Here is a 26,285-nt window from a genome sequence, read left to right as displayed (position 1 = left end):
AAGGTTTTTGCCAGGATCTAGTGAAGTGATTATTGTAAAGCGCAGTGTAATCTCTAAATGTCACACAACAGTGAGAAAAAACTACCCCCCCGCAGTTCGGGAATTTGGGATCTGGACAATCCTGAAAAACATGCCCTAGTGACGCTCCTCCCGGAAACCGGAAACCGACGCAGGGCCCTCTGGGATTTGTAGTCTTGAACAGGCTCTGGCATGATTTTCTCCCTTAGTTGGGGAGGCTGGTTGTAAGCCCCGGAAGTACTCGTCGCCCGAGGGGCGTGCTGGCTAGGAAGTGGGGTCAGAGGCCGAGCGGGGCAGAAGGCGTTCCTGTCACTGGCCTAGTCGCTATGTAGTGGAGGGGCAGGCGTCGTCCCGCATGTTCTGGAACGTTCTTGGGCTCGACTAGGGCAGGAGCCCCAGGACTTCTAGTTGCCGGCTTCGGGTCCCTGCCGGCTGAGCGGAGTCGCCGCCATGTTTGGCTGCTTGGTGGCAGGGAGGCTGGTGAGGATGGGGCCGGGTGGTATCAGGAAGGGGGCAGGACACCCGAGGGCGAAGACCCGGGAAGGGGAGGGTGCTCCGGTGCAAGAGATGCGGGGAAACCCCCTAAGTGTTCTTTCCTGCTACATATTAGGGTGGAGAGTGGGTGTTGGGGTGTTCGTTCTTTGCCCTCAGCTCTGTTCAGTCATTTAAATAGTAGCCACGTTAGCTACCATTTATCGAGTGTGGATTATCTATATGCTTGGCAATGCACGCCTTTTGTCCCTTTCTCATAATTTCAGCCTTCTAGGTAGCGCTAATTTGGCACTTCACATTTAACCCTCGTAACTCGTGAGATAGTTATCATAATTTCTGTTTTGCAGTTGAGGAACTTAAGCTCAATCGGCAGTTTATTTAAAAAAAATTTTTTTAAACGTTTAACAGAGACAGACAGAGCATGAATGGGGGATGGTCAGAGAGAGAGAGGGAGATACAGAATCTGAAACAGACTCCAGGCTCTGAGCTGTCAGCACAGACCCCGACGCGGGGCTCGAACTCACGGACCGAGAGATCATGACCTGAGCTGAAGTCGGATGCCTAACCGACTGAACTGCCCAAGCGCCCTTCAATAGGCAGTTTAAATACACGCCTGAGCTCATAAAATAAGTTAGAGAAAAACCTGGCGTTTGAATCTAGTCTGTAACATACTGTTTCTAAAAGATTAAGGTACCGGGGCAGTGTATATACCTTTTCGGGCCTTTTGGAAGGACCCCAGTAAAAATATGCTTACGGTAATTGGAAGTTGGCTGATAGAAACACCTAAAACTTAAGTGTGAGTCATAGCTGAGGTACCCCAGAAGGGTATGAGCTGCGAAAATCCTTACTGGTCCAAAGAGATAATAACCTGCTTTGCCAGATGATTAGCGTTAAATGAGATCAGCACCTAGAATTGTTCAGGAATAATCTGAGAATAATCAAAGAATGAACTTTGCTTCCCTTAGAAACCACCCAGAAATCCACTTCAGACTTGACTCCTTTCACCCAGAGTTCTTTTTCTTTCTTTTTTTCTCCTTGCTTAAATTTTGCAGCCCCTTTGTTGAATTAAAATTTTTACCAACTTTTGGTAATTTGTTCTGTACATTAAGAAACCACAAAGATAAATTGGAGATGACTAGCCTCAGAAAGTTTATTGTCAGTCTCTTGAATGACTGGGAGGCCACTTTTGGTGATGGTGGTAATTGGTAATATTGGTGAGATAACTTTGGATTGCTCCCTGATGTTGGCAGGGAAAATGAAAGGACCAGCCTGGGGTGAGTGTGGGACTTGTATGAATGAGTGTCCTTAATGAATGGTATTTAAAATGTGTGTATGTGTTTTGTTTTTATTTATTTTTAAGTAACCTCTCTGTCCAACGTGGGTTTCACCTCATGACCCCGAGATGAAGAGTCACGTGCTTTAGCAACTAAGCCACGGAGGTGCCCCTGTGTGTGTGTGTGTGTGTGTGTGTGTGTTTTAAAGAAAAGCACATAGATCCATGTATCTCTCACGTTGTCAACTGATTGGGAAGGACATTTAATTATAGCAATACCTGTGTCTACTTACCTAACACCTAACCTCTGTAATGGAAATACAGTAGAGGTTTCTTTCTTTCTTAACGTTTATTATTGTTATTATTATACATTTTTTTTTTCAACGTTTATTTATTTTTGGGACAGAGAGAGACAGAGCATGAACGGGGGAGGGGCAGAGAGAGAGGGAGACACAGAATCGGAAACAGGCTCCAGGCTCTGAGCCATCAGCCCAGAGCCCGACGCGGGGCTCGAACTCACGGACCGCGAGATCGTGACCTGGCTGAAGTCGGATGCTTAACCGACTGCGCCACCCAGGCGCCCCATATTGTTATTATTATTATTATTATTATTTTTTTTTTTTTGAGAGAGAGAAACAGTGGGGGATGGGCAGAGACAGGGAGACAGAATCTGAAACAGGCTCCAGCCTCTGAGCTGTCAGCACAGAGCCAGATATGGGGCTCGAACTCATAAACTTGATCATGACCTGAGCTGAAGTCGGAGGCTTAACTGACTGAGCCACCCAGGTGCCCCTCCAGTAGGGGGTTTCTTAAAGATAAGCTTTTTGGGAGGTGTTTGACTCTTAGTTAATCAAAGAACATGTTAATCACAATGAAGGGCAAATAGACCTAGAGACATCCAAAACTTAACTTCATTATTCTCTAACCAGAAACACCCACTTAACCTAAAATTATGAACTCAGTTTCATTCCTTGAAAATTTTTTCTTGACTAAAAGAGTTCTCTTTCCCCTAAGGTCAAGGATTAGTGTGTCATAATACAGATTTACAGAATGGTGCTTGTTAGAGTTGACATTTAACAAATACTTGTTTTGCCTGATGGCTATTACATGCTTTGTAAATACCATAATTTCATATGTTTTTTTAAGATTATGTGCATGCCAAAAACTGGTGAAATTGAATTTAATACTAATACAGGCAGTTTGTCTTTATATTTATGTTTTTCCTTTGTTCTCTGTGTTTAAACTGGACAGTTTTTAATAGGGTTGGAAAACTTCAGAAGAGGAAATCGGAACTTGATTTTAAGAACATTCATGCTTAAAAAAACAAAAACAAAAACAAAATAAAACCAAAACAACAACAACAACAAAAGAACATTCATCCTTCATCTCTTGGGAGTAAATTTAGGACAATTCATATTAGATTATTGATATCATGTAACTAAAAATTTTTAAAGTTTCTTTGTAGGAGTAGCTAGGATATTATAAAAGAAAAAAAGTAGTGGCACCTGAGTGGCTCAGTCGGTTAAGTGTCAGACTTTGGCTCAGGTCATGATCTGGTGGTTTGTGGGTTCGAGCCCTCTCAGGCTTTGTGCTGACAGCTCAGAGCCTAGAGCCTGCTGCAGGTTCTGTGTCTCCTCTCTCTCTCTCTCTGCCCCTCCCGCCCCCCCCCCCAAATAAGTTAACATCTTAAAAAATTAAAAGAAAAAATAAGCATTTTTGTAACAGCAAATACTAGCAAAGGAAAAGAAGTTACATTCTGGGTAATAAGAATTGACCATTAAGAGTCTTAAAATACTGGTAGTGATTCAGATTTGGTGTTTTGGTCAATAGAGTCAATGGCCATAGCAATTAAAAAGAAAACGAAAAAACGTTGTATCATGTTAACTCTTGACGCCTATCGACCTGAGTGCCCTAGAATTACTACTTTTTGCTAATGGATGTGATATGGCAATTACCAATAATTTTTTTGAAGTCGATAAAAGAATTTTCTCTGTGGAAGTAGATTTCTCAAACTTCAAAATAAGATAAGATCTCATTCTAGAAACTGACATTCAATTCTAGAACAGAAAGTTAGATTATGAAATGAGTCAAGAAGAAACTTTTACAGGTTCCCACTTAGCACATTCGAGGTAGAATTTTTGCATTTTATGTACAGTTGATTTTCGTTGTTCACAATAATTAGGTTCTGTGAAGTCATTGTGAACATTGATTTGGTAAATAATGAATTGTTTCCCCTAGGGGAAATACAGGGTTAGGTTTCTTTGAGCCTCTGATGACAGTTTTTATCAACTTATCATTACATAACTTTGTTTTTTGTATGTTTCTGTTTAAAGGCATTTTATTTAATATGTGTTGTTGATTCATTAACATTGAACTTAACAGCCAGTAACACCATAACTCATTTCTGAATGAAACTTATGTAACATATTTTCTAAATAAGGCACATAACAACCTTTTTGGACTTAGGAATACCAGCCAGCATTTCAGTGTGGCCATTTTATTTTATTTTATTATTATTATTTTTTATATATATATGAAATTTATTGACAGATTGGTTTCCATACAACACCCAGTGCTCATCCCAAAAGGTGCCCTCCTCAATACCCATCCCCCACCCTCCCCTCCCTCCCACCCCCCATCAACCCTCAGTTTGTTCTCAGTTTTTAACAGTCTCTTATGCTTTGGCTCTCTCCCACTCTAACGTCCTTTTTTTTTTTTTTTTTCCTTCCCCTCCCCCATGGGTTCCTGTTAAGTTTCTCAGGATCCACATAAGAGTGAAACCATATGGTATCTGTCTTTCTCTGTATGGCTTATTTCACTTAGCATCACACTCTCCAGTTCCATCCACGTTGCTACAAAAGGCCATATTTCATTTTTTCTCATTGCTATGTAGTATTCCATTGTGTATATAAACCACAATTTCTTTATCCATTCATCAGTTGATGGACATTTAGGCTCTTTCCATAATTTGGCTATTGTTGAGAGTGCTGCTATGAACATTGGGGTACAAGTGCCCCTATGCATCAGTACTGCTGTATCCCTTGGGTAAATTCCTAGCAGTGCTATTGCTGGGTCATAGGGTAGGTCTATTTTTAATTTTCTGAGGAACCTCCACACTGCTTTCCAGAGCGGCTGCACCAATTTGCATTCCCACCAACAGTGCAAGAGGGTTCCCATTTCTCCACATCCTCTCCAGCATCTATAGTCTCCTGATTTGTTCATTTTGGCCACTCTGACTGGCGTGAGGTGATACCTGAGTGTGGTTTTGATTTGTATTTCCCTGATAAGGAGCGACGCTGAACATCTTTTCATGTGCCTGTTGGCCATCTGGATGTCTTCTTTAGAGAAGTGTCTATTCATGTTTTCTGCCCATTTCTTCACTGGGTTATTTGTTTTTCGGGTGTGGAGTTTGGTGAGCTCTTTATAGATTTTAGATACTAGCCCTTTGTCCGATATGTCATTTGCAAATATCTTTTCCCATTCCGTTGGTTGCCTTTTAGTTTTGTTGGTTGTTTCCTTTGCTGTGCAGAAGCTTTTTATCTTCATAAGGTCCCAGTAATTCACTTTTGCTTTTAATTCCCTTGCCTTTGGGGATGTGTCGAGTAAGAGATTGCTACGGCTAAGGTCAGAGAGGTCTTTTCCTGCTTTCTCCTCTAAGGTTTTGATGGTTTCCTGTCTCACATTTAGGTCCTTTATCCATTTTGAGTTTATTTTTGTGAATGGTGTGAGAAAGTGGTCTAGTTTCAACCTTCTGCATGTTGCTGTCCAGTTCTCCCAGCACCATTTGTTAAAGGGGCTGTCTTTTTTCCATTGGATGTTCTTTCCTGCTTTGTCAAAGATGAGTTGGCCATACGTTTGTGGGTCTAGTTCTGGGGTTTCTATTCTATTCCATTGGTCTGTGTGTCTGTTTTTGTGCCAATACCATGCTGTCTTGATGATGACAGCTTTGTAGTAGAGGCTAAAGTCTGGGATTGTGATGCCTCCTGCTTTGGTCTTCTTTTTCAAAATTCCTTTGGCTATTCGGGGCCTTTTGTGATTCCATATGAATTTTAGGATTGCTTGTTCTAGTTTTGAGAAGAATGCTGGTGCAATTTTGATTGGGATTGCATTGAATGTGTAGATAGCTTTGGGTAGTATTGACATTTTGACAATATTTATTTTTCCAATCCATGAGCAGGGAATGTCTTTCCATTTCTTTAAATCTTCTTCAATTACCTTCATAAGCTTTCTATAGTTTTCAGCATACAGATCCTTTACATCTTTGGTTAGATTTATTCCTAGGTATTTTATGCTTCTTGGTGCAATTGTGAATGGGATCAGTTTCTTTATTTGTCTTTCTGTTGCTTCATTGTTAGTGTATAAGAATGCAACTGATTTCTGGACATTGATTTTGTATCCTGCAACTTTGCTGAATTCATGTATCAGTTCTAGCAGACTTTTGGTGGAGTCTGTCGGATTTTCCATGTATAATATCATGTCATCTGCAAAAAGCGAAAGCTTGACTTCATCTTTGCCAATTTTGATGCCTTTGATTTCCTTTTGTTGTCTGATTGCTGATGCTAGAACTTCCAGCACTATGTTAAACAACAGCGGTGAGAGTGGGCAGTGTGGCCATTTTAAATATCAGAATCACCAACAAAAAGCAGAAAATACAAACATGGCAGTAAATTGATTGTGAAAAGGACACTCGTTTACAGTATGAGAGCTGAAACAAGAAGGCACAGCTAACTTTTTTCCACTTCAGCTGGGAACATGTGCATTAGGCAACTCAGAATTTTTGCTGCTCTGCCCATTAACATGTCCATGAATGACCACCATAGGGTGATGAATATTGATTTTGTGCTTGGAAATAAATTTTAGTGAGTAGGCAAATTCGCAAATATGGAATCTGCAAATAATGAGGATTAACTAATTCCTTCTGGATTGCTTACCCATTTTAATTTCCTGAAGTTCTTTACCTTTATACTAGAGGATAAGGCTTTGGTGGTGTGGTATTTTGAACAGCCTTTCATTTCTGTAACATACTGAAGCTGTAGTAATTTACTTGTGTAAGTAAATTCCTTTCAGGGCACTTCAGAAAGAATTTAGTTATGTTTTTTAAAGGTTACACTCATTACATGATCATTTTAAGGCTGAATATGTATATATTTGGATTTTCTTTTTAAATTTAACACTTTGGTATATTTGGAAATTCCATATAGACTATCAGATTAACCTGAGGTTATACTGGGTATAATGTCTATAATTGCTTATACTTGGTAACAAGCAATACTGTAAGTGTTCTAGAAACTCCTCAAACTATTGAACTAAGATGAGTTTCTTATTTTCTAGGTGCAAACAGCTGCACAGCAAGTGGCAGAGGATAAATTTGTTTTTGACTTGCCTGATTATGAAAGTATCAACCATGTTGTGGTTTTTATGCTGGGAACAATCCCGTTTCCTGAGGGAATGGGAGGATCTGTCTACTTTTCCTACCCTGATTCAAATGGGATGCCTGTATGGCAACTCCTAGGATTTGTCACAAATGGGAAACCAAGTGCCATCTTCAAAATTTCAGGTCTTAAATCTGGTAAGAATAATATTAAAATAATTTCATAATTAAGCTGTTTTCTTAATAGCATGACATAGGATATGGCTCTTTTTTTTTTCATTATGTTTTTCTGGTTGCTAAAGTGGTATATTATTTTTAAAAATTCAGATGATACCCAGAACATTTGGAAAGTAAAAAGCAAAGGACCTCTTTCTTGGCTCTTCACATTTCCATCCTCTGTCCCAGGAGAGAACAACTCGCTGTTGTTACCTTTGTATGGTATATACTTTTGTAAAGGGATTTTATTGGGTGTTTTAATAAATAATGACAAGGCATCTCAGAATTTGTGATATGCATCTGTGTTTTAAATAGACAAAGCAAGTAGACGTGTTTATGAAATAAAATGAGAGTTCTCTTTTTTTTAAATGAAGATTTTTGAACTTTTAGATTTGATTACCCTCCAGTGTTTTTCTCTTGGTTGTACTGACATTGCAGGTGTCAGAACTTACAGGGGCATACTCCTTGCTTTGATGCTTTGAAGTATTTTGGAGAAATGTGAGAACAAAACTAGATTAGGTGCTATTTATTGCTACTGAATCTCCGGTTCCCTTGAAAATCTAGATGAAAACAGACATGAAAATTCTTAGTACATTCTTCTATTGAGTCCAAGGAAAAATTATATTTAGGCAATATATTTATATATTTAACAAACATTTGGGTATATACTATTAAGATTTAAAGATAATGATTAAGTTCTTGGTGGAGATGACTCATATTCTTATAAAGGAAGATAGTTTTGTAGACCAGTAATTAGAAGGGTGCAGTGTAATAGTGGATGTTTTTACAACGTGCTGAGAGAGAATATACAGGGGAGCAATTAACTCTCAAGTGGATTGGGGAAGGTTTCCAGGAGGAGGTGATATTGGGACTCTTGGGAGGAGAAGAAATTTGTTAGGCCTCTGGGAGGCCTATTGGACATTCTCTTCTAGGTGGAGATAATATGTGTATAATGGAGAAGTTTTGAAAGCGTGGTGTGCACAAAATGGTACAAGGGTAGGATAGGCAGGCATGGATCAAGAAAAGCTTTATGTATCATACTGACTCATTTGAATTTAATAGATTAGCAATTTTAAATGGACTTAGAACACAGGCCTATTTGGTAGTATTAAAAAAATATGTGTGACATAATGTAAATACTCAAAAGATTACATGTACTCTGAAGCCTATGTGTTTTCCCTCCCCATAAAGAACTGCTCCAGGGACGCCTGGGTGTGTCAGTCAGCGTCTGACTCTTGATTTTGGCTTAGGTCATGATCCCAGGGTCGTGGGATTGAGCCCCATGTTGGGCTCCATACTGAGAGTGGAGCCTGCTTAAGATATTCTCTCTCTTTCTCTCTCTTTCTCTCTCTCTCTTCCTCCTTCTTCCTCCCTTCTCCCTTCTTCCCCTCCACCCTGCTTGCTCTTATCTCTCTCTAAAGTAAAATGGGGGGGAAAAAAAAAGACCTGCTCCTATAGGTATAGAGGAGCCGGTAAACAATTTTGGGTAGGGGAGGTGATATGATCAAGTTTTGTTTTTAGCCTGGGGGCTGTGTAAAGAATGAACTGGAGCAGGTCTGGACAGATAATGGACAGTTAAGTGCTGTTATTTTATGTAGTTGGAATTCTACAAGAAGCAGTGGGAGAAAGAGAAAGAAACAGAAGGTAACAATATTTAAAGCTAAATTCTGTTTAGAATTAATGGTAAATACTTATCTCTAGATTTAAGAAGCAGGACAAAATCCCTACAGTCCTTCTCAACTGGGGTTCCATGAGATAATTATGCTAAATCCTAAGACAGTGGTTCTTAAAGCATGATTACCTGACCAGCAGAATCAGCATTAGCATTAGCATCACCTGGGAGCTTGTTAGAAATGCAGATTCATGGCAGGACCCCACACCTACTGTGTCAGAAACTGTGGGTGAAGTCCAGTAGTTTATAGTTAAATAAGTTCCCCAGGTGTTTTGTATGCTACAGTTTGCGAACACTAATGTCTCATACATTTAGCATGGATTTAGTTCTGAATAGTCTTAGGGAGAATTAAGAAAATAGTCATTCTCAAATCACTTTTTCTCTTTTATGTGACTGTGCCTAAAAATAAATGAACAATCTGTAAGTAGAAGGAATATGAATGGACAATTCAGTACATCCTCATGAAATTTCTGGGCCTTTACTGGAAAGAGAAAGTAATAAAGGAACCAGAGAGAAAAGATAAGTTATTTGTAACTGGATGGCAGTTAGTTTAGCAGACTTATCATGAGTGAATAGAGGCCAAAACTAATAGATTAATATCTTCGAAGTGCCAAGGAAACATAAACTAACTCTCAAAACTTTAAAGTAATGAAGAAATAAATATATTGAGTTGGAAGTGGAGAGTTTACTACTCATAGACTATTACTGAAAGAACTATTGAAGTACTTGTAACTTTATAGGAGAAAATTGAACCCACAATGTAGAAGAGCATGCAAGAGGCAAAGTTAAAGATTGGTAAACATGTAGACTAATCTGGCAATGTGATTGTATAAAACAACACAATAAATAACTTAAATGCACAAGAATTAAATACCGTACTAGAAAATAATGCATAAGACGGGAAGGGTAGTGATCTGAGTTAAAGCTTTCTGAGTTCTTACTGTTTAGAAGGGATAATAGTATTGATTCTACTTTCAGATAAGCCTGTTAAAATTTAAGGAAAAGTTAAAAAGTAAAAGCGTACTATATTAAAAACAAAATAAGATGGATGAAAATAATTTCAATTATGTCAATTATCAAAACAAATGTAAACAGGGGCGCCTGGGTGGCTTGTCGGTTAAGTGTCAGACTTCTGCTGAGGTCATGATCTCACAGTTTGTGGGTTCGGGCCCCGCATCGGGCTCTGTGCTGACAGCTCAGAGCCTGGAGCCTGCTTCAGATTCTGTGTCTCCCTCTCTCTCTGCCCTTCCCCACTCACACTCTGTCTCTCTCTCCCTCTCAAAAGTAAATAAAACATTAAAAAAATTAAAAAAAAAAAGAAATGTAAACAGAATACACTTGCCAGAGAAAACATGGAGGCTCCAGGATGGAATTTTTTTTTTTTAATTTATTTTTTAAATTTACATCCAAGTTAGTTAGCATATAATTCAACAATGATTTCAGGAGTAGATTCATTAATGCCCCTTACCTATTTAGCCCATCCCCCCTCCTACAACACCTCTAGTAACCCTCTGTTTGTTCTCCATACTTAAGAGTCTCTTATGTTTTGTCCCCTTCCCTGTTTTTATATTATTTTTGCTTCCAGGATGGGATTTTTTTTTAAAAAGCTGCAAACAAGTAATTATGTTGCTGCTTATGAGGAATGGATCTAAAACACCTTAACACAAGGAACCAAAAAAAAAAAAAAGGTCACAATTATATTAATTTTAAGAAAAATTAGACTCAGACAAAAGCATTATCAGGGTTTAGAAGAAGATTCATTAAGAATGAGAGAATTCATTAGGAAAACTAAAATATTTTTAGGAAAAGATAAGTCATGTATTTGTATATGTAACTTCAATATATATTTTAAAATTGACATTTATTTATTTACTTATTTTTTAAGTATACGATTATTTTTAGTAATCTCTACACCCAGTGTGGGGCCCAACTCACAACCCAGAGATCAAGAGTTGCATGCTCTTGGGGCACCTGGGTGGCTCAGTCGGTTGATTGGCTGACTTCAGCTCAGGTCATGATCTTGCGGTCTGTGAGTCGAGCCCCACGTTGGGCTCTGGGCTGTCAGTTCAGAGCCTGGAGCCTGCTTCAGATTCTGTGTCTCCCTCTCTTTCTGCTCCTGCCCCACTTGTGCTCTATCTCCGTCTCTCAAAAAATGAATAAACGTTAAAAAAAAAAAAAATGAAAAAAAAGAGAAAAGAGTTGCATGCTCTTCTGACTGAGCCAACCAGGTGCCCCTAAGAAATTGACATTTAGAATGATAAATGGTATTAATATTTTATTTAACCTCTCTTGATAATTAGTACATCAAGTAAATAAAATATTAGTAAAATGGAGGATTTGAATAAAAGATTAACAAGCTTGAGCAAATGACATTTATAGAACCCTGTACCTAATAATTAGATTATACACTTAAAAAATTTTTTTTAAGTGTTTATTAATTTTGGAGAGAGACAGAGACAGAATGCAAGTGAAGTAGGGTACAGAGAGAGAGGGAGACACAGAATCTGAGGCAGGCTCCAGGTCTGAACTGTCAGCCCATAGCTCGACCTCAGGACCTCAGGAACCATGAGATCGTGACCTGAGCCAAAGTTGGACACTTAACTGACTGAGCCACCTAGGCACCCCAGATCATGTACATTTTTAAGTACAGAGAACATTTATGACATTTGACTACATACCAAGTCATGAAGCAAGATGCAGTAAATGGCAGATAATCGGTATGTAGCCTATAATGCAACGTAATTACAAATCAAAGGATAAAACATTGTTAGGTTTTGAAATCTTCCCTTTTGCATGTAGCTGTCAGGGCCCAGATGGTTTTACAAAGTTCAGTTAAACCATTATGAAACAAATTGTTCATCTTATATAAGCTTTCAGAGAGTAGAAAGAGATGGTCACCCAGGTTGTATACATATTTTATTAATGTTTATTTATTTTGAGAGAAAGCAAGCTGGAGAGAGCGATTGTGAGGGAGGGGCAGAGAGAGAGGGAGGAAGAATCCTAAACAGACTACGCTGTCAGCACATAGCCCCACCTGGGGCTCGATCCCACAAACTGTGAGGTCATGACCTGAGCTGAAATCAAGAGTTGGATGCTTAACTGAGCCACCCAGGCACCCACCCAGCTTATATTTTTAAGCCGGTACAATCTTAATACCAAAAAGGACAAGGACAGTATGAAAGAGGAAATTTGGCCTCTGTCAATTTTATTCATTTAGGATTTTTATATCAATGTATATAAAATAGTTACAAAATGAATTCAACAAGATATCTTTTCTTACTTTTCATGGTAGAATATTAAAGCGTATACAAAAGTAGACCAGATGGAACACTGAACCTCTCTGTACTCATCACTCAATTTCAAAAATGACCAATTCATGGACATTGTTATTTCTTTTATATTCCCACTCACTTCTCCCTTGTATTATTTGGAAGCAGATTCCAGAATCGTAACATGTAGTCCATAAATATATTTGTATGTGTCTTTAAAAGAGGTCTTTCGGGGCACCTGGGTGGCACAGTTGGTTAAGCGTCCGACTTCAGCCAGGTCACGATCTCGCGGTCCGTGAGTTCGAGCCCCGCGTCAGGCTCTGGGCTGATGGCTCAGAGCCTGGAGCCTGTTTCCGATTCTGTGTCTCCCTCTCTCTCTGCCCCTCCCCCGTTCATGCTCTGTCTCTCTCTGTCCCCCAAAAAATAAATAAACGTTGAAAAAAAATTAAAAAAAAAAAAGAGGTCTTTCTTTCTCTTGCTTTTTAAAACAGAACCATAATGTTGCTATCCTGTCTAAAAACAAAGGATAATTCCTTAATATGGAATTCAATGTCTAGTGTTCAGATTTTCAGTGATTTCAGAAGCTTTTTGTTCATATATTTTAAAGTTGTAAATACTTTCAATCAACCTTGTATATTGCAACTGGTTGATCTCTCAAGTATCTTTTATAAAAATTACAGGTTCAGTGTATTTTCTGTTCTCTATTTCCCGTAAATTAGTTGGATTTAGAGGTTTGATCAGACTTCATTTGAGATTATTTAAAAAAAATTGTTGGTAGGATTATTACAGGTGATAGTATGTTCTTTGATCAGGAAGCAAGTAAAACTTTGGATTGCAAGTAACTTTTTCTATGAGTGTTCTGCAAGATGAGCAAACATTTCTAATAAATTTTAACTGAATAAAGGAGCGATGTTTTGGAATATGAGTAGTACGTGATGCCGAACATCACGTGATCACAACTGAGCCAATAGTTCTTGAAATTCTCTTTGATATACAAGTGCTTTGGATTACAAGCATGTTTCCAACGAATTATGTTCACAAACCAAGGTTTTATTATACATGGTTATCTCTTTTTGTAAAATTAACATCCATAAATATGCAGTGCCTACATTTGTTAATTCAGTGGGGGTTCAAAATCATCATATTCTAATTCTGTTACTTCATTTATTAGCTATAAAGAGACTCTTGAATATCTACTGTTTGGTTACCCAGAGGTAGAGTCATTATAGGAAGGGCATAATAAATGCTTGCCTTTCCTTTTCATATATTAGTGTTCAAAAAATGAGTTGATTTCCTAACATCCTTCAAAAGTAGTAAGCTTTTTTTTAAAGATTGTAAAATCATGGAGATATGTGGTATATATTTATTTATATTGTATGTGTTCTAACCATTGGCATACCTCAGGATCCACTGAACCTAATTTTAATTTTTCTTTAAAGAGTTTATTTTTTAAAAATAATCTCTACTCCCAACATGGGGCTCAAATTTGAAACCCTAAGATCAAGCATTGCATGCTCCATTGACTGAGCCACCTAGGTACCCACTAATTTTAATTTTTCATTTTCTTTTTTAGGCAGTTACTGATCTTTCATGATTTTTACCCTTTCTTAAGAAATCTTCCAAAGAAAAGGGGCACCTGCGTGGCTTAGTTGGTTAAGCGTCTGACTCTTTGGCTCAGGTCACGATCTCATGGTTCATAAGATTGAGCCCCATGTCAAGTTCTGTGCTGATAGCGCAGAGTCTGCTTGGGATTCTCTCTTTCTCTTTCTGCCCATCCCCTGCTTGCGCTCTCCCTTTCTCTCTCTAAATAAATAAATAAACATTTGAAATAAAAAATACAAACTCTGGGGCGCCTGGGTGGCTCAGTCGTTTAAGCGTCCGACTTCGGCTCAGGTCATGATCTCATGGCTTGTGACTTCGAGCCTGGCCTCGGACTCTGTGCTGACAGAGCCTGGAGCCTCTTCAGATTCTGTGTCTTTCTCTCTCTCTCTCTCTCTGCCCCTCCCCTGCTCACACTCTGTCTCTCTCTGTCTCTCAAAAATAAACATTAAAAAAAAAATCTTCCCAAGAACAAAAAACTTACTTTTTATTAATAATTTTAATAATTTGTTGAGATATAATTGACATACAATAAATTGCACATTTTTAAAGGGTGCATTTTGATAAATTTTGAAGTATGTATATATACTTGTGAAACACCACACTCAAGATAATAAGCATATCACCCCCAGAAGTTACCTAGTGCTCCTTTGTAATCCCTCCTTTTATTTTGTCTCCTAGCCTAGGCAACTACTGATCTTTGTTTCACTATAAAATAGTTTGCATTTTCTAGAGTTTTATATGAATGAAAGCATACAATATGTATGCTTTTTTTGCCTGGCTTCTTTGACTTATCTGAGTTATTTTTAGAACCATCCATGTTGTAGTATGTATCAATTCATTTCTTTTTATTTCTAGGTTGTATTCCATTGTATGGATGTATGACTATTTGTTCATCCTTTTACCCGTTGATGGATATTTGGATTGTTTAGGGGTTTTGACTCAAAAAATAAAACTCATATAAACATTTGTATACAAGGTTTTTGTATGCACACATGCTCTCCTTTCTTTTGGGTAAATATCTAGGAGAGGAATCGCTGGATTGTATGGTATTTGTATGTTTAACTTTATGAGAATTTGCCAAACTTGGGGCACCTGGGTGTCTCAGTTGGTTAAGCATCCAACTTTGGCTCAGGTCATGATCTCAGGGTTTGTAGGTTTGAGCCTCACTTCAGCCTTTGCGCTGACAGCTCAGAGCCAGGAGCTTGCTTCAGATTCTTTGTCTTCTCTCTCTGCCTCTCCCCCACTTGCACTCTCACTCTCTCTCAAAAATAAGTAAACATTACAAAAAATTTTTTTTTAAACTGCCAAACTATTTTCCAACATGGTTGTTCCATTTTACATTCAACCAGCAGTGTATGAAAGTTCTAGTTTCTCTACATCCTTGTCAATGTTTGGTTCGGTTCACCTATTCTAATCCGTGTGGAGTGGTATACATTGTGATTGATTGATTGATTGATTGATTAGAGAGAAGGTGAGCAGGGCAGAGGGAGATAGAGAATCTCAAGCATGTGGGACACAATCCCATGACCCTGGCATCGTGACCTGAGCCAAAATCAAGAGTTGGCCACTCAACTGACTGAGCCACCCTGGTGCCCATATTGTGTTTTATTTTTTGTTTTTATTAAAAAAAATTTTTTTAGTGTTTATTTTTGAGAGAGAGAGACAGAGTGCAAGCAGGAGAGAGGCAGAGAGAGACAGGGAGACACGGAATCTGAAGCAGGCTCTGTGCTCCAAGCTATCAATCAGCACAGACCCCAACATGGGGCTCGAACTCATGGACCATGAGATCATGTCCACATTATGTTTTAAATTTGCATTTCCCTAATGACTAATGATGCTGACATTTTTTCATATGCTTATTTGCATGTCTTTGTATGTTCCTTGTTGAAGTGTCTATTTTACTAGGTTGTTTTATTAATGAGTTTTGAGAGGTCTATATGTATTCTTGATGCAAGTTCTTTATAAGATATGTGATTTGAAAATGTTTTTTCCCAGTCTTTGGCTTGTCTTTTCTCTTAACAGTGCCTTTCATAGAGCAGAAGTTTTTAATTTTGATAAAATCAGTTTTTCAGTTTGTTCTTATATGGATTGTGCTTTTAGTATTGAACCTAAGAAATCTTTTCCTAACCTTTTTCCTAACCCAAGGCTACCAAGGTTTTCTCCTTGTTTTTTAGTTTTAGATTTTATATTTATATCTGGGATCAAATTTGAATTAATTTTGTGTTTAGGGCAAGGTATAGATTGAAGTCCATTATATATTTTTTCAGATGGATAGCCAAGTGTTCCAGCACCACTTTGTAAAAAAGACAAAGTAATGGCACATTTTTCTGCATCCATTATCAAGTATGTTCACTTTGATATTTACTTGGGAACTCCCAGAGTGCTCCATTTTAAAGTAAACTATAAACATACATAAATGATTATTTATTTATTTATTTATTTATTTATTTATTTAGAGGGAGGGCACAAGTGAACGAGCAGCAGAGAGAGAGAATGCCACATGTGGCAGAGAGAGAGAGACAGACAAGTGGGGATCACCCAGGGCTCATGTTTTACCTGAAGTGGGGCTCATGCTCACTCGAAGCGTGGCTTGTGTTCACGTGAAGTGGGACATGAGCTCATGTGAAGTGGGACACGAGTTCTCCCAAAGTGGGTCTCGAGCTTACCCAATATGGGACGCAAACTCAGGAACTGTGAGATCATGACCTGAGCTGAAGTCAGATACTTAACAACTGAGCTACCCAGGCACCCCATACATAAATATTTGTATATTGATTTTAAAAGACAAGAGGGGTGCCTGGGTGGCTCAGTCAGTTAAATGTCCAACCCTTGATCTCAGCTCAGGTCATGATCTCCCAGTTGGTGAGCTCGAGCCCCATTAGTTTGAGCCCTCCTTTGGCCTACATGCTGACAGCGTGGAGGCTGCTTGGGATTCTTTCTCCCTCTCTCTTTGCCCTTCCCCTGCTCGTGCATGCATGCTCTCACTCTCTCAAAATAAATAAACTTTAAAAAAACTAAAGAAAAAGACAAGAAATTAAATAGATACTATTACAGTTTTTCAATTTATTTTATTTTAAATGGTTATTTATTTTGAGAGAAAGCATGCATATAGAGCAGAGGAGGGACAGAGAGAGAGGGAGAGAATCCCAAGCAGGCTCTGCACAGTCAGCACAGAGCCTGACACGGAGCTCAATCTCATGAACCATGAGATCATGACCTGAGGCAAAATCAAGAGTTGGCTGCTTAGCCAACTGAGCCACCCAGGTGCTTCATATTAGAGTTTAAAAAGAAAAAAAAATTGCTAGTTTTAAACATGCTAGAAGATGAGATGGATACTGGTAAATATTTATAGTAATAAGCAGTATAAGAAGAGAAACAGCTAATTGGGGGAAAGAGTGATGATGTTTTTGGTTTGGGTTTGAGGAGCCTGTGGGACACAATAGCAGTGCCTCAAATATAAAATGGTAAGTTTTGTATAGGAATAGGCTAGTAGCCAGCTAACTGCTAACCTTTTGCATAGTTGGAAAGTGCAGGCTTATATTATATGCAGAATTGTATGCATTAAGGTGAATTTTAGCCACCAGCCAGTAGACGAGGACCCATTGTTTGTTTTTGGAGACATACACATTATATTGTCAATTTAATGCATACCTTTATCTCTCTTCTTTTTGCCTCAGCTTTGCCAGCATTTTGTGTTTCTTTTTCATTTTTGATCATCACTTATTCCTTGCAGGACATGCCTTGGGGAATAGTGAAAAATGTTTTTTGTCTATCCTTTTCTCATTGCTTTTGGCTCTCTTTTCCCTTTTCTCTTGTGATCCCCGACAGGTTGAAGGTTGGTGTGCTGGTGGCATTTTGGGGTAATAATAACCTAGACATTTTCTTATTGTGTTATTTAATCGAATTTGGAGAATATTCAGCAATTAGAAATGTGTTAATTCAATTGCTATAGTTGGAACAATAATAATAAGTTAGATATATTTTCTGTTGTGGAGTTAGGTAAAATAGTCCTAAAACCTAATCCCAGAGTTAAACCTGATTCAGTAAGGGAAAATGGATTTATTTCCATTATGATAATAGGAGTAGTTCTTTTTTTCTCCTGCCTTTTTAAAAGTAAATGGTTTGTCATTATTTCCATTTTAACATGTATTGATAATTTTATCCATTAAAACAAATTTCCAAAGCAGTATTTATGATGGACAAAGCACAATATTTTATTAAAAATAAAGCAGCTTAAAATGTTTAGAAACTTAGTGCATATCAACATTAAGCAAATGATAAAATGCTGTTAAAATGTTTTGGTTTTTTTTACTAGTAAGTTGTTTGGAAAAGCATTTTTTGGATGTTTAAAGTATTAGAGTTCTTTTTACATAAAAATAAGATGTTATTCTTAGTAGGGAATGGTGTATTATTAAAATAAAAGAATAGGTTGACTTTTTTTTTTGAAGTTTATTTATTTTGAGAGAGAGAACGAATCCCAAGCAGGCTTCCATGCTGTCAGCACAGAGCCCAATGTGGGGCTTGATTCCACAAACCATGAGATCATGACCTGAGCCGAAATCAAGAATTGGACGCTTAAATGATTGAGCCACGTACCCCAAGAATAGGTGGATTTTTAATAGATCTATATTGTTGAACCTTTGAGATGCCCTATATTCAAGGGTATAGGTTTTATTACATTGGGCATTCTTAGCTAAGTAGCATGGCAGGGTGGGAAAGAGACTTGTTGAAGTACCTCCAGGCAGTTGTGATTGAACTGAAAAGTTATGAAGCTGAATTTGTATGAAAAAAATTTCATTAAAAAAAAATGTTTATTTATTTTGAGAGAGAGAAGAGCACGAGCTGGGGGTTGGTGCTGGGGGATGGGTGCAGAGAGAGAGAGAAAGAGAATCCTAAGCAGCCTCTGCACTGTCAGCACAGAGCCTGATGTGGAGCTCAAACTCATGATCTGTTAGATCATGACCTGAGCCAAAATCAAGAGTTGGAGGCTTAACTGATTGATCCACACAGGTGCCCCTCAAAAAATTTCATTTTAAGAAACTTTGGCACTGTGCAGTTTTCTGCTAGATAATGAAAGATTTCTTAACTTTTCACTGAACGGTCCTTGTTGGGGCAGGTTAAGAGAGCTCTGTTGGGAGAATTGCAGTTGATAGGGAGTCTTGAAGCCAGTTACTGTGAGTTTTATTTTGATTGAGAAAAGATTCTTTGTGACTCTTGGGGTCTGAAAGGAGTTATATGGTGAATACATTTTTCTGGAACAATCTGGGGGTGATGGTTAACAAGTAGGATAGGGCTAAACTTGAAAATACATAATGAAGGGTTTGATATTAAGAAACAGAAATAGGGGCGCCTGGGTGGCTCAGTCGGTTAAGCGGCCAACTTAGGCTCAGGTCATGATCTCGCGGTCTGTGAGTTCGAGCCCCGCGTCGGGCTCTGTGCTGACAGCTCAGAGCCTGGAGCCTGTTTCAGATTCTGTGTCTCCCTCTCTCTGACCCTCCCCCGTCATGCTCTGTCTCTGTCTGTCTCAAAAATAAATAAACGTTAAAAAAAAATTAAAAAAGAAACAAAAATAATCTTCCCTTCCTCCCTTCATCCCCACCTACGTGGGATATAGAAATCCTAAAAAAAAAAAAAAAAAAAGCACAAACTTAGGAGATATGATTTGGTGGTTAGAGAATTGGAGAATATGGGAAGTTTCTTTACATGAGTCTCTTGTAATTTTGTCTTTAGATGCTGTCCTTGGTCTTTATAATGTGAAAGAGATATTTAACCAAAAAATTAGTAAAAATTTTGCAATACTGAGAGTTCTATATAAAGAGATTCTTCCCTCTATAAAGAGATTCTTCTCTTTAGTAGAAGTGTATACCAACTTAAATTGGCACATACAAAGGAATATTAACAAAATTAAAACTTGTTTTATGGAACTTATATTAAAAGTATCTATAGGTACTATGGGTCTTTGGCTATACCATGATTTTCTTTTCCTATCTTCATATATTGCTTTGAGGTTCCAGTGACTATTGGTTGTATAATGTGTGATGTAAACTCAAAAGCATTTCCTAGTGTTTTTTCTTCTATTGCTCTTTTTTGGCACCTCCTTCTGTGTCTTTAATCATGCCCCTTATCCCCATTAGCAACTCTGACTGAACAAAATATTTCAGGTTGTAAACAGAAGGCCCCTGGTTAGCAGAAACCAAACACTATAAATCAAACCAAAGCAGAACATCAAATGAAGTAGACGCTGACTTATCTAGGCTGTTCACTCATGTTACGGGTTGATTCAATATTTACTCCTTTCCCCTTCAAGCTATGTAGATGTCCAGGCTTGAGAGAGCTGCTGCTTTTTTTGATTCCCATTTCACACTGTGCCTCTAACTTCCTTTTTTAGGGACTGTCTTGTATTCTTTTTTTTTTTTTATTGAATATTATACTAATTTTAGGTGTATAAATATTGATTTGAGAGTACTACACAATACTCAGTGCTCACCAAGATAAATACAGTTACCATCTGTTACCAATAAAATGTTGCTACATTACTGACTATATTCCCTATGCTATACTTTTCATCTGGAAGCTTCATATGCCAGTAACCCATGTGTCCATCAGTAGATAAATGTATAAAGATGTGTATGTGTACACACACACAGCAGAATAATACTCAGCTATAAAAAAGAATGAGATCTTGCCATTTGCAATAATATGGATGGACCTAGAGGATGTTATGCTTAGAGAAATAAGGCTGAGAAAGACAAATACCATATGATTTCACTTATATGTGGAATCTTAAAAAACCACACAACTGAACACACACAACAGATTCTTTTTTTCTTAAAATTTTTAAATGTTTATTAATTTTTGAGAGAGAGAGACAGACAGACAGAGCAGGAGTGGGGGAGGGGCAGAGAGAGAGGGAGACACAGAATCTGATGCAGCTCCAGGTTCTGAGCTATCAGCACAGAGCCCAACATGGGGCTTGAACTCATGAACTGTGAGGTCATGACTTGAGCTGAAATCAGGTGCTTAACCGACTGAGCCACCCAGGTGCCCCAACAGATTCTTAAACATAGAGAACAAACTGGTGGTTACAAGACGGGGGGTGGGTGGAGGGATGGACAAAATGGATAAAGGGGATTAAGAGGTACAAACTTCCAGTTATACAATAGGTCATGGAGATGAAAAGTACAGCATAAGGAATCTATTAGTCATTAATTCTATACCATTATTTTCAAGTTGTCTATTTACATTGTGAAAGCTTGGGAAATATACCAGGAATTACTTTAAGTATTTAATACTAAATTATTAATTTATTATTAATTATAATAATTATAGTTGTTTATATACTTGTTTAAATAAAAAAGTTCCTGCTTATGTAATTTAGACTTTGTTGTATTGCTCAACTAATTACTGAAAATCTTCATTCTTAGCATGTATGCGTCAAGTGATGACTGTTTTCAGTTAGGATCTGAGTGTGTGTGTGTGTGTGTGTGTGTGTGTGTGTGTGTGTGTGTGAATATTAAAATCACTCCAAGACAGTTTTCAGAGGAAACAAATTAGTAAGCTGAGATAATTTAAAATGGCTTTGTGGAAGATGAGACTGAGTATGTATTTGAAGTATGAATAGGTTTGGATAGGGTGGCAGTAGGAGGATGAGAATTGCATTTGGAAATGATCAAAGTCATAAAGGTAGTAATATGCACTGCACATTCAAATGTCAGTTAGGTGGCAGACTTTGAAGCGTGTCATAATAGGCTCCTATCTGAGAAGTGTCATTGGGGTAAGGTTTTAAAGGTAAAATGGAGCTGTTGTGTGATGGTGTAGCTATATGGGGTTTCAATTTTTTTCTGGTTAGGCAAGTGTTTTTAGCAAGAAAGTGATATTTTGTATTTTATTGAGTTTTACTTTTACTGTTTACTTTTTTAAATGTTTATTTTTGAGAGAGAGAGCGAGCGAGAACATGAGCAGTGGAGAGGCAAAAAGGGACGGAGACGGAGGATCTGAAGCAGGTTCTGTGCTATTAGTGGGGGTTGAACCCATGAACCATGAGATCATGACCTGAGCCGAAGTTTGACACTTAACCGACTGAGCCATCCAGGCCCCCTGGATGCACACAAGTGGGGAGAGGGGCAGAGAGAGGGAGAATTTTAAGCATGCTCCACACTCAGCGTGGAGCCCAATAGGCCTCTATCTCACAACCCTGAGATCATGACCTGAGCCGAAATCAAGAGTCGGATGCTTAACTGACTGAGGCACCCAGGTGCCCTGAGATTGATACTTTTTTAAATGATGTTTTAGGAAAGTTATTGTCTGAAATGGCTTGGAAAATCTGTTGTGATTAGAGCAAGAGAAACCAGTTAGGAAGATTTTATAATGATTGAAGGATGAAGGAAAGGTAACATATATTGAATATCTGTTTGTATAGTGCATTGAGCTAGGCTTTCACGTTTATTAATTATTTAATCTTTAACAACAGTCCCTAGAAGGAGGTATTATTAGTGTCTGGTTTTTAAGAGGCTGGATTTCAGAGAAGTTACAATATTTTGCTCAAAGAAGAGAGTCTGTTAATTTTGGGGTATTATGTATAGATCTACCTCTTCGAAACTGTTGAATGTTATATGGCAATAAATACCCTAATTTAATTAAACAATTCCCATTGATGGAAATTTGGGTTGTTTCCATTGTTTTAAATTGTTTTACTACCAATGCTACAATAAATATTCTTACACATATCTTTGTACATATTTTCTAGCACTGTATTTCTGTAGAAGAAACTCCTAGAAGTTGGAACTGAATTCCTGGATTAAAAAGGCCTTTAAAACAAATGGTGTAGGAAGCCCGGAGAAAGGGTACTGAATGTGGATAATGGATCATGATTTTCATGGCAGTTTTTAGAAAGTCGTAATAAAGGTACAGTGTACTTGGTACTACATAAAAAAAAAACTAATAGAGCATATCCTTGCCAAGTATAATAACAGAGTAAGCCATGGGGTATTAGACTGGCAGGCCTAAAAATAATTTAATCCACTCCTTAATTTTCCTGATGAGAATCTTGAGATTTAGAAAGATTGATTCTCATCAATCTCAGATCTCATCAAAGATGAGTTTTTTTAATATTTATTTAAAGGGATGAGGGGAGCCTGGGTGGCTCAGCTGGTTCAGTGTCAACTCTTGATCTCAGCTCTGGTCTTGATCTCAGGGTTGTAAGTTAAACCCCAACTGGGGTTCTGGCCTGGTGTGAAGCCTCCTTAAAAAAATTTAAAAAAAAAGAAGAAATAAAGGGATAAGATGATGACATGAGTTAAAAGGCTTTAGAAACATTGATGTAGAGGATATGCTTCTTTATTTTCTACCTGTTTTAAATGATAGTATAGTATTACATTTTGTTGATAAATTATGGTTTACCTATTTCTTATTAGACATTTTGGCTTTTTTTTTTCTTAAGTCTGAACATCCTTTACATTTCAGTTGTTTTATTGCTATGTATGGAAGTACAACTGATTTTTTTTTAAGACTTTATTCTTTTTAGAGCAGTTTTAGGTTTACAACAAAATTGAGAGAAGGTACACAGATTTCCCATATATCCTTGTCCCCACACAGACATAGCCTTCCCCATTATCAACATCATTCACCAGAATGATTGTTTTGTTTTGTTTTGACCAAGGATAAACCTCCACTGATACATCATAACCACTCAAAGTCCAGTTTATCTTAGGGTTCACTCTTGTTGTACATTCTATGTATATGGATAAATGTTTAATGATGTATATCTGTAGTTAAAATATTACACAGTATTTTCAGTGTCCTAAAAATCTACCTATTATTCATCTCGCCCATCTCACATTTCCCCTAACCCTGAGTCCTGGGCAGCCACTGACTTTTTATTGTCTCTCTGATTTTGTCTTTTCCAGAATGTCATGTATTTGACATCATACAGTATGTAGCCTTTTCAGATTGATTTTTTTCACTCGACAGCTCATTTCTTTTTAGTGTTGAAAAATATTCCATTGTCTGGATGTACCACAGTTTATCCATTTACCTAATCAATTATGAATAAAGCTGCTCTAAACATCCATGTGTAGGTTTTTGTCTGCATAGAAATTTCCGTCTCCTTTGGGTAAATACCAAGAAGCGTGATTGCTGGGACTTAGGGTAAGAGTATGTCTAGTTTTATAAGAATCTGTCAAACTGTCTTCCAAAGTGGCTGTGTGTGTTTGCATTCCCACCAGCAAGGAATGAGAGTTTCTGTTGCTCCTCACTGAATAGCATTTCGTTATCACACAACTGATTTTTGTATATTGACTTTGTACCCTAAAGAGTGAAGGAAAGAGTAGCATATATTGACCATCTTGTTAAACACCCTTATTCTAGTAGCTACCTACGATGTTTTATGTAGATGATTGTAATGTCTTTGAAAAAGTCTTTTTACATCTTTCTTTCCAAATTGGATGCTTTTTATTTCTTTTTATTGCCTTAGTGCATTGCCCCGGCCTTTGAGTACCATGTTGGATACAGGTAGTAAAGAGAGCAGTGAGGCAAGAAAAATAAAATGCATAACAGTTGTTCTCTCTTTCTGTTTTATGAATGTATAAGATTGATGAATTGTCCCTTTCATTTATATGAAATGCCCTTTATCTCTGGTAATGCTCCTGTCTGAAGTCAGCTTTGTCTAAAATTTATATAGCTTTGTTGGCTTTCTTATGGTTAGTGTTCACGTGCTATATTTTTTCTGCATTTTTACTTTTTTTTTTCTTTTATTGAAGGGAGGCGTGGGGCAGAGGGAGAGAGAATCTTAAGCAGGCTCCATTCTCAGTGCGGAGCCTGACTTGGGTCTGGATCCCCTGACCCTGGGATCACGAACTGAGCTGAAATCAAGAGTTGGATATTCAACCAACTGAGCCACCCAGGCGCCTCTTTCTTGTGAACAGTATTTAGTTAAGTGCTGCTTTTTGAAAACTTGTTCTTTCAATCTCTGCCTTTTAAATGAAATGCTTAGTCCATTAATATTTAACATTATAGATATGCTAGGTTTAAATTTTTACCTTGTTCTTCGGGGTTTTTATGGCCACCTTTTGGATTATTTTAAATCCATATTTCTTTTATTGTTTTTTGTTTTTTTTTTTTGTTTTTTTGGTTTTTTTTTTGCAAAGGTGTATTAGATTTTTAGTGTTTCCTCTAGGGATTATAATATGCACTGTTAACTTTTCACAGTGTACTATAAATTAATATTAACAATAAACATTCTGTATTTGACAACTACAAAACTGGATCTTGTCATTTTATAAGGCCTCATCTCTAGTATTACTTTCTATGTCAGCCTACTCAGTGAAATTCTGAATATAATGACAAAAACCATGTGGCAAAAATCACATTTTGTGACTTATTTTGAATTAAAGATATTTATCTCCTATTTTTATCTTCTTCATAACACAATTCAACATTGCAGCTCTGTTTTATTTTATTTTAATTTAATTTTGTCTTTTTTGAGAGAGAGAGAGCATGCAAATGGGGGAGAGGGTCAGAGGAAGAGAGACAGAGAGAAAGGGAGAGAGAATTCACGCTGAGCGTGGAGCCCGATGTGGGGCTTGATCCCATGACCCTGGGATCATGACTCGTGTCAAAATCAAGAGTCAGATGCGCAACTGACTGAGCCATGCGGGCACCCCAGTATTGCAGGTTTTAAATAGCATGTGAGAGAGAGTCAGATCTGGATAATTGAAGCCTAAAGGTCTGTTGTAAATACTCTGCACATTTTCCTCATTCCTCAGAGTTCAGAATTTTCATAGCTTTCAGAGTTGAATACCAGAGACAAAAGGATTATTTACTCACCTTTGCTTTGGCCGAAGAAGCATTTCATGATCAAGTCCAGGTTGTACTGGGAATTTTTCAGTGGGCTGCATCTTTAATTTTTTTGAATTCTTTTGGGAGATAGGTGGTTTTTCTTTTTCTTTTTTTTGATGTGTGTATCCTTTCATTAACATAGAAAGTATCTGTAATTTGAAATCCATTTTCCACATGTACTTATTTCTTTCTAGTTTCGTATTAATATTGTCTGATCTCACAGTGCTTTTTGAGTTTTTTTTTTTTTTTTCAATTATCTTACCTGAATTCTGTAAGTATTGTCTAGTATCATTAAACTGTAAGATGATTAAGAAAACTCAGCATTCATATAGTAGGTCAACTAAGTGCAAGTGTCCCATTTATAATAACTTAAACATCTGTTAAAACGTGTAACAACTGTGAATAATGAGGTGCTATGTAATGTTCACTTTAAGAAGGTTTGGTTCATCATCTGTAAGGAGCATGAGTACAATATCTTTTAAATAAATGTTTAAAATTTTGATTCTAAATTTGGAAGGTGGAAGCAGTTTCTCTTAC

The 26,285-nt window shown here is 37.6% G+C and overlaps 1 protein-coding gene across 3 annotated transcripts in view; it reads left to right on the top strand.

Moving 5' to 3' along the window:
• The first annotated feature begins 282 nt into the window (after nucleotides 1-282).
• Nucleotides 283-26,285, top strand: part of HIKESHI (heat shock protein nuclear import factor hikeshi) — a 45,074-nt gene continuing 19,071 nt past the window's right edge. For all 3 annotated transcript variants that reach the window (XM_030332086.1, XM_030332088.1, XM_030332087.1), the window contains exons 1-2: nucleotides 283-498; nucleotides 7,115-7,352. In XM_030332086.1, the coding sequence (XP_030187946.1) occupies nucleotides 469-498; nucleotides 7,115-7,352 (268 nt within the window). In that variant the 5' untranslated portion in view covers nucleotides 283-468. The remainder of the gene's footprint in view (nucleotides 499-7,114; nucleotides 7,353-26,285) is intronic.

Source organism: Lynx canadensis, chromosome D1, assembly GCF_007474595.2.
Source record: "Lynx canadensis isolate LIC74 chromosome D1, mLynCan4.pri.v2, whole genome shotgun sequence".
In the NCBI taxonomy this organism is placed as follows: domain Eukaryota; kingdom Metazoa; phylum Chordata; class Mammalia; order Carnivora; family Felidae; genus Lynx; species Lynx canadensis.
The sequence above is the reverse complement of the archived record's forward strand: the minus strand, read 5'-3'. Positions and strand labels throughout refer to the sequence as shown.